Genomic DNA, 12,733 nt, shown 5'->3' with positions numbered 1-12,733 from the left:
GAAAATGGTGACAGTGTTCAGTCTTAACGCAGCCAAAGTCTATCAACACCATACGTTGAAGCCTTTGATTTATTATTCATTTGTTCATCTAAAAGCACACGGTTCGGGAACTAGAGCGAAGTTAATTTATTCGTTTATACTTAGGACACGGCGGAATGAATATCTGCATGTTTAAGTGGTTCAAATAAAACAAAAGACAACAGCTGCAGTGTTTTGCAACTGAATTATTTATTTATTTATTTTTGCCGTTTCTATATGACCCACTAATCCCCGGATTAGTGATACAACATCGGCGCTTACTCAAAGCAGCGTGGCGATGCGTCACAGTCACGAGGATCGGCGCTGTCTGGAAATGTTCCTAATGGATGTGAAGAAGGCTTCATGGGAACGTCTACCTAAATTAAGCAGAAGATCAGAACTTCGGTCTGGTTTCAGAGCTAATATTACTGTTAAAACCAGCTAGGGTTTTAATCCTCTTCTACCTTTTAGAACATGTCTTACTTTTTACATTTAATGCTGTTTTATTTACTACCTTTTTGCAGATGCCTTTATCCAGAGAGACTTTGTCTCATTTTCCTTTAACACTTTCATTCATTCATTCATTCATTCATTCATTTACTACCGCTTATCCAAACTACCTCAGGTCACGGGGAGCCTGTGCCTATCTCAGGTGTCATCGGGCATCGAGGCAGGATACACCCTGGACGGAGTGCCAACCCATCGCAGGACACACACACACACACTCTCATTCACTCACACACTCACACACTACGGACAATTTTCCAGAGATGCCAATCAACCTACCATGCATGTCTTTGGACCAAGGGAGGAAACCGGAGTACCCGGAGGAAACCCCCGAGGCACGGGGAGAACATGCAAACTCCACACATACAAGGCGGAGGCGGGAATCGAACCCCCAACCCTGGAGGTGTGAGGCGAACATGCTAACCACTAAGCCACTGTGTCCCCATAACACTTTCCGAGTGTTCTTCAGAGTGACTTACATTTATACAACTGACCAATTGAGGGTGAAGGGCCTTGCTTAGGGGCCCAGGAGAGGCAGCTTGGTTGACCTGGGCTTCAAACTCATAACCTTCTGATTAGTGATTCAACACCTTAACCACTGAGCTTCTACATGCAAACCAAATCAGTTATCTCTGAAAATCCGTCACGGCCTAAAAAATATGTTAATAAAGTAAAATGACACTTTTACCTTCCTCACAACCAAGTCCAAGACGTAGACCTAACAACAGCAGGGGGAGTTAAATCAGGCTCCTTAACAGCCAGTGTATGAACACCAAAAAATCACACCACTTTAGAGTACAATAAACACTGGCTGTGGTCTGAGTTAGAAAATAAACGTAAAGGTTTATACACATTTACAACATTCAGCTCTATAAATTTGCCGAGTGGTTACAAAGATCCTGCTATTCAGTTTGCTGCAGCAGAAAAGTCTCCTTGTATTGGACAGTTGCAGATTTAGCCATGGTTTTGTAACAGTCAGTGCTGAAACTGGAGACTCCTTACATCAGGGCTCTAATGGATGTCTGATAAATGGCTCCTGAATGGCACAATAGAAATGTGTTAGAATGACAATAACGATAGCTGGGATCTGAGGGGAATAAACTTATCCAGGTACCATAGACTGGTTGGAAGAGGACGCTCTCTTACTCTCTCTCGTGCTCTATCTCTCTCCCTCTCTCTCTCTTTCTCTCTTTCTCTTACTCTCTCTCTCTTTCACTCTCTCCCTCTCTCTCGCTCCCTCTCTCTCTCCCTCTTTCTCTCTTTCTCTTACTCTCTCTCATGCTCTCTCTCTCTCTCTCTCTCTCTCTCTCTCCCTCTCTCTCGCTTCCTCTCTCTCACCCTCTCTCTCTTTCTCTCTTTCTCTTACTCTCTCTCGGTGCTCTATCTCTCTCTCTCTCTCTCTCTCTCTCTCTCTCTCTCTCTCTCTCTCTCTCTCTCTCTCTCTCTCTCTCTCTCTCTCGCCTGTCTTTCACAGTGACGCTAACCAATCACGGGCATCAGTGAGCTCACATATACAAGCAAGCGATCGCGCTTTCCTCTGAGCTAAATATATATAATAAATAATAATCGTTTCCTTACAGAAAATTTGTAGACATCTCCATATAGAAAGCATCACCATTTACGATGACTACGGCTTTATTTATGGTGTTACCATAGAAACGCTAACGCTTTGCAGCTGCACCGCTGTCAGAGTTACACTGAAAATGCATCAACGCCTTCTGACAACTGTGGTGTAAACGTAATAACACAGCATCGCGTTTCTTCACAATTCAAATACACTATATTTATAAACAGGACTTGTATTTTCCCAGAAATATGAAATGATTCAGTAAACATCACTGATGCAATTGTAGCCCCCAACCATTTTTTTTTTTGTAAACCACAGCAATGCTTCTGCCTGCACTATTTACACTAGAAGGAAGTGCAAAAGGTACTTTTACATGAATCATGACATGTTAGTGCCAGAGAGGTGGGAGAGCCCTCAGGTCGATATAAAGGGACCGTCTTTCAGTTGTACTCACTCACTAGCCCTCTCTTTCTCCAACAGAGCCTCTCTGTGCTGAAAACATGAAGATTATAGCTGCTGCTGTGCTGTTAGCGATGGTGGGACAGGGGTTCACGAATCCTCTTCCGGAAACCGAGAAGTTTTTATTAGCAGAGGTAAGGGAAACATTTTTCAGAAATAACTGGAATCCTAAAAACATATTTGTTTGGTTTAATAATTTATCGTAATTAGAAAAGTTAAAAAAATTGTCTCTAATCAGTTCTATAAAGTGATGTCATTAAAAATTTACACACAGTTTATTAAATAATAATAATAATAATAATAATAATAATAATAATAATAATAATAATATTCGTGAAGTCTCTTCTCTTTTAAATAGCATCTGTGAAGCAGTATGTGTTACATTTTAAATGTAGGAAACATTCTGTAAAATTGTAGCATTAATATTGTAAATCCGTGTAACGGCTTTATTGGAGGAACTGATGTGCATCTGATATGAAAGTTTGTAATATCGATATGCATCACTTTTGTTCAGAATTATCTCAGGCGGTACTACGGCTTGCAACCCGGTCTGTTGGGAAAAACCAAATCTTCAGACGTGATGACAGAGAAGATCCGCACCATGCAGACGTTCTTCAAGCTGGAGGTGACTGGGAAGCTGGACGACGACACGCTGGAGATTATGAAGAAGTCCAGATGTGGTGTGCCTGAAGTAGCCGAGTATAATCTCTTCCCCAGGAAGCTCAAATGGCCTAACACGCTTGTGACATTCAGGTTGATCTTGTTTTATATTTTTTCAGTAAAGTTTTCTGTTTTGTGTATGTTCTTTTTTCTTTAATTTCATCTGTTATCCGTTATTGAACGCAGGATAACAAACTACACTCCTGATCTAAAGAAGGAGGATGTGGATCGAGCGATTCATAATGCCCTGAAGGTCTGGAGCAATGTAACTCCTCTGAAGTTCAAGAGGCTGCATGAAGGAATCGCTGACATCATGATCAGCTTCGGGAGACTAGGTAGACTCTCATCACCAGGCTATTCCTTTACAGTAACATTATACGATTCTCAGAAAATTTGTTTTTTTATTCCTTATTATGTGCTGGTTTAAACGACAGAACACGGAGATCGCAACCCGTTTGACGGCCCTAATGGACTCCTCGCCCACGCTTACCCACCGGGAGCAGGCATCGGCGGAGACACTCACTTCGATGAAGATGAAACATGGACGAAAGACTCAAACAGTAAAAAAACAGACCAATAATATTTACTAACAGCTGCCTTGTTTAAATCTGTCTACAACCTAAAACTGATTCTTTAACCATTCGTCTATTTATTATGGTATAAGGTTGATTCACTTAAACAGTGCTCAGGTCTATATTAATGCATCCATTCCTATATTCTACTGTTTTTATAGTAACAGGTCATTCAATCTATAACTGTAGATGCTGCACATACAGTATGGTGTCTCCAGAACAGAGAGCTTTATGGTTTGTTTATTGGATCTAAGCTTTTGCAAGTCAAGTGACTTTTATTGTCACATCACCAGAGCACATGTGCCTTGGTGAGTGAAATTCTTAGGAGCGAACTCCAGAAATTGCAGAAACAATTATACAGATAATGAATTGACAGGTGAAAATGTGCAATTTGCTCATACATACTATAGTCAGTACACACAGTGTACTATTGGGCATCCTTACAGTAGCACTATACATTATATATATATGTGTGCGTGTGTGTGTGTGTGTGTGTGTGTGTGTGTGTGTGTGTGTGTGTGTGTGTGTGTGTGTGTGTGTGTATGTGTGTGCGTGTAAATATACATAAATATATTATATATAAAATATTATAAGGTGCAACAGATTGTACAGGTACAGAAGTATCACAACATTAAATGCAACAAGAAATAGATTTTAAAAAAAAGTACAGTGCGTTTTTATATAATTATAATTAATTCAAAAAGTACCTAATAAGACAAATAAAATATTTCAGGATTTTCTAGCATTGGAAAATAAAGTTTGGGCTGCTAACAGCCAACTGCACACACCACACTGTTGTTGATTATGTTCCCATTACAGCATGCATCCAAGTGTTACAGGTATTACTTACTTATTTAAAAAAACACAATAAAAATGATCTCAACAAGTGAAAACATCTTGTAGATAGACAGCAAAGCTAACTTTTTTCTGAATATTATATTTCTGTAAACTTTTAGTTCTTTCAGACCGTTCAATCTGGATGTCGTGTGAACAATATACACAACAGTTAGGTCTGAAGTAATGTATATGTGACAAAATAGATAAAAGCACCTTCTTCTTCTTCTTCTTCTTCTAATATACTGAACTGTAAATACTTATTTGTTGTGGACTTTCTTTTAGATGTTGCCGTACCGTTACTTGTGAAACGGTGGTGCAGTTGGTAGTGTTGAGCTTTTGCATGTTCTATTTACTGACCACACTGAGGTGTGAACGAGTGTTGCATTGAAATCAGAAGTATTAACAATTTCATCTGTTTTCTTTTGCAGCCTATAACCTGTTTTTAGTTGCGGCTCACGAATTCGGTCACGCTCTCGGCATGGCTCATTCTAATGATCCTGGCGCATTGATGTACCCGGTTTACTCGTACGCCAGTGGGTTTCCTCTGTCTGAAGATGACATCAAAGGCATACAAGAACTCTATGGTAAATACACGAGAGTGCAGGCTATTTATCTTATTTATTTATTTATTTTTTATTTGAATTAGGACAGTGCACATTAATCAACAAATCAGCAATGAGCATCAGTGTAAATATGCCAGAATTAGCACAATAGCAAAATTTCATCCGTTGTCCTAAGGCAGATATCATAAAACACAAAATACAAATTACTTACAAACATAACAACATGCATGTAGACATATTATACAGAACAACAAAGACTAAGTACAGTTACTGTAACAGCAGTCACATAGAAGTTAAAAGGCCACTATGAACAGACATCCAATGAGAAAATGATTTACCTATGGGTACATCGCTGGTTTGCTTTCAGCCATTGTTTAAGGTTTTTTTTTAAAGGTTAAATAATTGTCACAATTCCTAACTTGAGTTGGTAATGTATTCCATGACCGTGTGCCTCTGATAAACACCACCATTTGGCTAAATTTAGTTCTGCCCCATTGTACATTACAGTCTCCTCTGGTTAATGCCAGATGTGTAAGGGATGTGGTAGCTCAGTGGTTAAGGTGTTGGGCTACTGATCGGAAGGTCATGGGTTCAAACCCCAGGTCCACCAAGCTGCCACTGCTGGGCCCCTGAGCAAGGCCCTTAACCCTCAGTTGCTCAGTTGTAAGTCACTCTGGATAAGGGTGTCTGCTAAATGCCGTAAATGTAATGCTCTAGTGTTTACTTTAATGTTAGTTTTTTTTTTTTGTTTTTTTTTTGCATAAAATCTCTTAATGGTGACGGGGCAAGCCCATTCAAAACTTTAAAAATGAGACAGACGTCCAAAAACGTCTGATAACTGTCAAGATCTAGAATATTATATTCATTCATTCATTCATTCATTCATTTTCTACCGCTTTATCCGAACTACCTCGGGTCACGGGGAGCCTGTGCCTATCTCAGGCGTCGAATATTATATTTACTTAGAATATTACATTGATGAAAATGTATAGGCTTCCTGTCTAGAATTGTCAATGTTTTCTTGAAGAGAGACTTGAGGGGTTTTAAGATGCTCTCAGTTGTATGAGACCAAGTTGTAAGTTATGACAGTAAGTTATGTGAGTAAATATCATTGCATGCATATAAGCCTTTGCTGACTCAGCAGTCAGAAAAGGCCTTATATGTTAGAAATTTTATGTGACAAGATATTTAAGAAATTTTATAATATTTGAGATTTTTTTTGTTGCTTAAATGTTGCTTAAATGTCAGATGTGAATCTGATGGCTACTGTACAACAAATAGAATGATACGCCATAAACAGTTCTTTTGGTTTTGATCTCCATCCATTTGTAGTCGTTTATATGTTGTTGGTTGATTCACAGGCCCGAACCCGGATCACGAGAAATTCAAACCTAAACCCGATGCTCCAGAGAAATGCGACCCTGAGTTAAGCATAGATGCCATAACGGAGCTTCGTGGAGAGACGCTCATTTTCAAAGACAGGTGCTTAAACATGAAGACGATGAATGTTTTCACTCCAACAAATGACTTCATGATCAAACCATATGTTTTTTATCTCAAGTCTAAATTTAAGTGTGTTTTCACTCCACTCGACAGATATTTCTGGCGTGTGCACCCACAGTTCACTGAACCTCAGCTCTCGCTTATTAAATCCACATGGCCTGAACTCCCAAAGAAAGTAAATGCGGCTTATGAGAACTCAGAGAAAGACATCGTCATCGTATTCAGTGGTTTGTGTTTCTTTTAACATAATTATTACACATATTACACGTCCTTGATGTTCATGGCGATAAAATCATCTCATCATTTCAATATGATGATAAAAATCGTGTAAAAATGGTGTTTGTCAAACAAGTGTTGGTACTTTTACTTCTAAAAACACAAAAAAGAGAACATTTAAAATAATTTACTTAGCACTGTTAGTGAGCTAACTATATCGTCATGGTACTGAATAGCACCGTGCAAGCAAATTTTAAACTAATACACATTATTGTACTAAAATCAGAATCAGAATCAGCTTTATTGCCAGGCATGTTTTCACATGCGAGGAATTTGTTTTAATGCCAGAAGTAACAGAAACCATGTAAATGCAAACTAGCTAATATCGTGCTAGGTATAGCATGCTTGCTAACTATCATGTAGGTTACTACATATTGTGAGGTAATTAATAATAGGCTAACATTTCTGTTACTTAAATCACAGCTTTATATTATTTTAACCATAGCATTTAAACCCTTTATGATATTTAAACCATGTCTTTCTTGCTAGAAAGCTAGCCTATATTAGGGAATGGTTGTCTAGTAAGCTAGTTATCATTATGCTAAAGATTGTGCATTTAAAATTTATTGGCCAAGTTTGCTAGCAAGTTAAAAAATGAAAATTAAGCTAATTATTATCAAGTCAAAATCATTAGCTAGCCTAACAAACATCGGGTTAGCCACTAACGTTCTGCTTACAACATTAGCCATGTTTGCTAGCTAATGTAATACAAATGATTATAAAGAAAACATTTTAATTAACTAATGGTCTGCAGCAAATAAACGAGTGTAATAAACTAGTAACTAATGGAGGAAATGCTTTTTGGATATTTTATAATTAAAAGCATTAGCCAGGTTCATTAGCAAGCTAGCTAACAAAAGGATAAAAATTATTGTTCTGCATAATAGTGGATTAGCTAGAAAGAGCTGACCTTTTGCTTGTAAATAGTCATCGCACTATTAATGCTATTTGTAACTAACACACACACACACACACACACACACACACACACACACACACACACACACACACACACACACACACACACACAGTATTATTAATTTTATTGTTATATATTTTTATTTTTATTACAATTTTTTCAAGGTATCAGAATGTGGGCATTTAATGGTTACACCCTGGTGCCAGGCTACCCAAAATACATCCACAAACTGGGACTCCCTAAATCCATTCGCAAAATAGATGCTGCAGTTCACATCCGTGACACGGGCAAGACTCTGTTCTTCACTGACGAAGACTACTGGAGGTGAACTGAAATATTTTTAGCTTAAATTTTTTCCAGCAGACAGAGACAATACTATTAAAAATGGCAAACTCAGACTACAGTGTGTGCAGAACATGGAGATCAATGAGTTCGATTTCATCCACAGTTACGATGAAGCGACTAGCACCATGGATCAAGGATACCCCAAGTCCATAAAAGACGGCTTTCCTGGGATGCGCGAGAGAGATGGGGACGAGGTGGACGAAGTGGATGCTGCCAACTACATAAACGGTAAGAGTGGCTTTTCTGTGCTTTATGTAGTGTAGCTCATATTCAAGTCAAGTCAAGTCAAGAAGCTTTTATTGTCATATCAACCATATATAGCTGTTGCAGTACACGAGACAACGTTTCTCGAGGATCATGGTGCTACATAAAACAAAGACTGGGCTAAGGACTTGTAAGTAGTCTTAGCCACATAAAGTGCAACTGTGCAACCTGGTGCAAACAGTGCAGGACAAGACAGACAAGACAGTGCAGGACAAAAGACTATGTATACAAAAGACAGTGTAGACAAAAAGTTACAAGACAATACAAAAAGTACAAAAAATACAATACACAAAAGACAATAAACAGTAACAGAAACAGCGCCGACCGACCGGTGTAATCAGTATTGTGTTTGGTATGGGATGTGAAATAAAGCACTGTTTGCGGAGTTCTCTTATAGGAAAACAATCAACGGCACAATAATAATCTGTAACCTGCTGAAAACTTTTTCTATAACAGGAAACTGTTCCTTAAAAAGACAAAGAAAAAACACAGTGTGTCCGTTACCTATATGTTACAGTGTCATGTTACAGTAGAATAACTGTATTTTTTTTCTGTGCTTCATTTTAAACAGGCTACTTGTACTTGTACCATGACAACCTTCAGTATGAGTACAGTTACGAGAGACGGAAAGTCGTACGCATCATGAGAGCCAACGAACTGCTCAACTGCTGAGCTCTTATTGTACGCAGGTCTCAAAACCTTTTCTTTATCACTTACTTTTTAAAACACACTCTATTATTTTATTTTATTTTATTTATGAATTTCTATCTACTGAGCTGGTTCAGTGAAAAAAAGCAAGAGTTCTGATTATTTATGCATGTATTTATAGTTTGGTGAAATTGTACATAAGGATAGTGTTCATAAGGCTACATAATACCTATCTAATGCCTGCAGTAAGTTCTCATAAAGTTTCACTTGTGTTATGTGCGTGTTGCCAATTTGTCATCGTAATTGACAAAAGAGGTACAGCAATTGACATAACTCTAAGTATATTTTATGCCCAATTAGGAGCTTATTCCAGTGCCATAAGGTGTCATAAAGACGTCATTTGTCAGTTTAGATGTCAACTAACTTAACTTGATCTGATAATTAACAAAGGAAACATGACATTTCTCATATCTGTATAGATCTTATTCTTATCCTATTAGGGGCTTATGCCATAAAGTCCTCTTTTGTCACTCATAATGTCATTCAAGTCATGTTTTATGGCAATCAATATAAACCTACATAGATCTTACTGCATATAAGGACTTATTCCAGCAGCTGTGTGGTATTATAAAACATTTTTGGAAATTTCCATTATCCAGAGCGACATACAATTTATTTCATTTTTTACAACTGAGCAATTGCAGGTTAAGGGCCTTGATCAGGGGCCCAGTGGTGGCAGCTTGGTGGACGTGGGGTGTCAATTTGACACCAAAAGTAACGTAAACAAAACAGTTACAAATAGTTATTAAGGTGTCACTGAGCCTTCTGAACGCTATCTTTAAGTATAGTTTGACATAAAGTTTCATGAGTCTGGAACCATGTGGATAATTCAAATCTGACATTGTTTTGTGTTGACTCACGGACAGCAAACATTCAACGCATTGTTTTTGAGTACATTATAAAACGTAAAAATAAATCAATTCTTACATTGATATTTTGTCTCTGTGTCTTTTTACATCATTTGTGTTACATTTACATTTACAGTTACGACATTTGACAGTTGCACTTATCCAGAGCTACGTACGAAAGCGGTGTTATGTCTCGATCGATGTAACCAGTGAGCTTTCACTCCATCAGAACACAATATGACCCAAGTGTACAGTGATAGCAGGATGAGATAAAGACTACGCTAACAACGTTACGTTAGATATTACCAAGTGAAATAAGGAACGGATAAAGGAGTGCTATTATAGGAAAATAATCCACATCCCAGATTTCACCTGATTGTCCTGAACACTCAGTGAGACCACAATCTCTTTTTCATGACCCTATGTAGGATAAGTGCTATAGATAAATAGATATATGGATAGATAGGTAGGTAGATAAATAGATGATTATCTCTATAGCATACATGTGGGATTTGGTAGCTTTGTGGTATATTATGGTGACTGCTGATTAGATGGTTGTGAGTTCAAATCCCAGGTCCACTAAGCTGCTTCTGCTGGCCCCTAAGTTGTATAAAATGAGATTGAATGTAAGTCACTCTGGATAAGGGTGTCTGCCATATGCAATGTACATCTTAATGATCTACTGTATATCTATAGATTATGTAAAGCATCTACTGCTGTTACTATTATGGATCTTCATAGCTGCTGTTATAGAAACATAATCCACTCATTAGATAATTCATCAGTACGTATATAATTAATTTATTTAGTCAACACACTCAGAAAGGGCTGGTCGTCTTGAATCATGGTCTTAAGATCCCAATCTGTCTCTAATCATTATGATTTAGATTGAAAATAGTGTCTGGGATGTTCTTGGTGTGAAATATTTACTGTAAGTTGCATTTGCCAGTGTGACTCTACAGTGACACAGCATGTCCTTATTTCCAGAAACTGCAATAAACTTAAAACCTCACTTGGCAGCTCCCTGTGTTTGCTTTAAACCCACACACACACACACACACACACACACACACACACACACACACACACACACACACACACACACACACACACACACACACACACGAAGATCCAAAACACAACCACAAATATTTGCCTATTTGTGGGATTTTTCGTAAAAAAGGCTGTTTTGTTTTAGCAATCTGTGAACTTTACATTATTTATTTTGATTATATATGAGAGTTATATGAGTGTCTATAAAGCAGGAATTTGAAACTGACAGACAAAGCCACAAACTCTATCTATCTATCTATCTATCTATCTATCTATCTATCTATCTATCTATCTATCTATCTATCTATCTATCTATCTATCTATCTATCTATCTATTTATTTATTTATTTATAATTGCAGTCCTGATTTATTAGGGCTTTTTGTCTTCGTGTTTTTCTCGAGTCTTGTGAGAGCTGAATCTACATGATAATATAAATAATGGCTTTAAGACCTTGTGACCAGGTTTCAACTCCATACATAAAAACTTAGAGGTGTTGGATTTGTCATTTGTCATCAATCTGGTCTGACCCGGCTTCTAAATGGAAAAATTGCACTTGAGTTAAATTTTAATAAAGAAATGGGACTTGCCTGACAGGGAACTGGGAAGAAAATTTAGTGACAGCATGATTAAAAAAAAAAGAAGAAAAAGTATTTTTGCATTGTTATTTTATTTAATCTAACCACAGGGGTTGCAATCCAGTGACTTCTGTGCTGGTCCAAAGCCCGGATAAATAGAGAGGGTTGCATCAGGAAGGGCATACGGTGTAAAACGTGTCAAACTTAAAATGTGAATCGTCAGTGTGAATTCCATCAGATTCTCCTGATGTTCTACCGCTGGCTGAAGTCTCGTCGCCCGGTGGTCACCTTGCTAGGGATTGATCTGCATGGTCAGCCAGTGTCTCATGCGATTGTTGTGTATGAAGCTACCCAGAGACCATAATGCCTTCTTTTGAACCAGTGTTGTGTCAGTCAGCTGTATGGTCTGGTCTTTATCAGCAATCATGTCTGTGCTGAACTGAGAGTTTACGATGACCCATTAGTTGCTCAGGAGCTCTCGGTCACACTATTATAAACTGTTCTTGAAAGGACATTATTTACATTTACACTATTTACTGTAGAGTGTCACCCAAATGAGGATGAGGTTCCCTTCTGAGCCTGATTCCTCTCTAGGTTTCTTCCTCATGTCCTCTCAGGGAGTTTTTCCTTGCCGCCGTCGCCTCCGGCTTTCTCATTAGGGATAGAGATAGATATATAGTATTAAAATAATAATAATAATAATAATAATAATAATAATAATAATAATAATAATAATAATAATAATAATAATAATAATAATAAGTTCCTGGTGCATGTTGGACTCTGGCAGGGCTGCCCTTTGTCACCGGTCCTGTTCATTACTTATATGGACAGGATTTCTAGGCGCAGTATGGGGCCGGAGGGAGTCCGGTTTGGGGACCACAGCATTTCGTCTTTGCTTTTTGCAGATGATGTTCTCCTGCTGGCTTCCTCAAACCAGGACCTTCAGCGTGCACTGGGATGGTTTGCAGCCGAGTGTGAAGCGGCGGGGATGAGAATCAGCACCTCCAAGTCCAAGGCCATGGTTCTCAGTCAGAAAAGGGTGGCTTGCCCCCTTC

At 38.2% G+C, this 12,733-nt stretch overlaps 1 protein-coding gene across 1 annotated transcript; it reads left to right on the top strand.

Annotated features, from left to right (window-relative positions):
* The first annotated feature begins 2,535 nt into the window (after positions 1 to 2,535).
* On the top strand, positions 2,536 to 10,127 carry mmp13b (matrix metallopeptidase 13b). The gene is made up of 10 exons (XM_027150769.2): positions 2,536 to 2,685; positions 3,066 to 3,304; positions 3,398 to 3,546; positions 3,646 to 3,771; positions 5,049 to 5,204; positions 6,545 to 6,665; positions 6,780 to 6,913; positions 8,046 to 8,205; positions 8,330 to 8,454; positions 9,062 to 10,127. The coding sequence occupies exons 1-10, from the start codon at positions 2,593 to 2,595 to the stop codon at positions 9,160 to 9,162; spliced, it is 1,404 nt and encodes a 467-aa protein (XP_027006570.2). The 5' UTR covers positions 2,536 to 2,592; the 3' UTR covers positions 9,163 to 10,127.
* Positions 10,128 to 12,733: the final 2,606 nt, after the last annotated feature.

This window comes from Tachysurus fulvidraco, chromosome 11, assembly GCF_022655615.1.
Source record: "Tachysurus fulvidraco isolate hzauxx_2018 chromosome 11, HZAU_PFXX_2.0, whole genome shotgun sequence".
Classification (NCBI taxonomy): Eukaryota; Metazoa; Chordata; class Actinopteri; order Siluriformes; family Bagridae; genus Tachysurus; species Tachysurus fulvidraco.
Note: the sequence above shows the minus strand (reverse complement) of the source record. Positions and strands in the feature narration are given on the sequence as shown.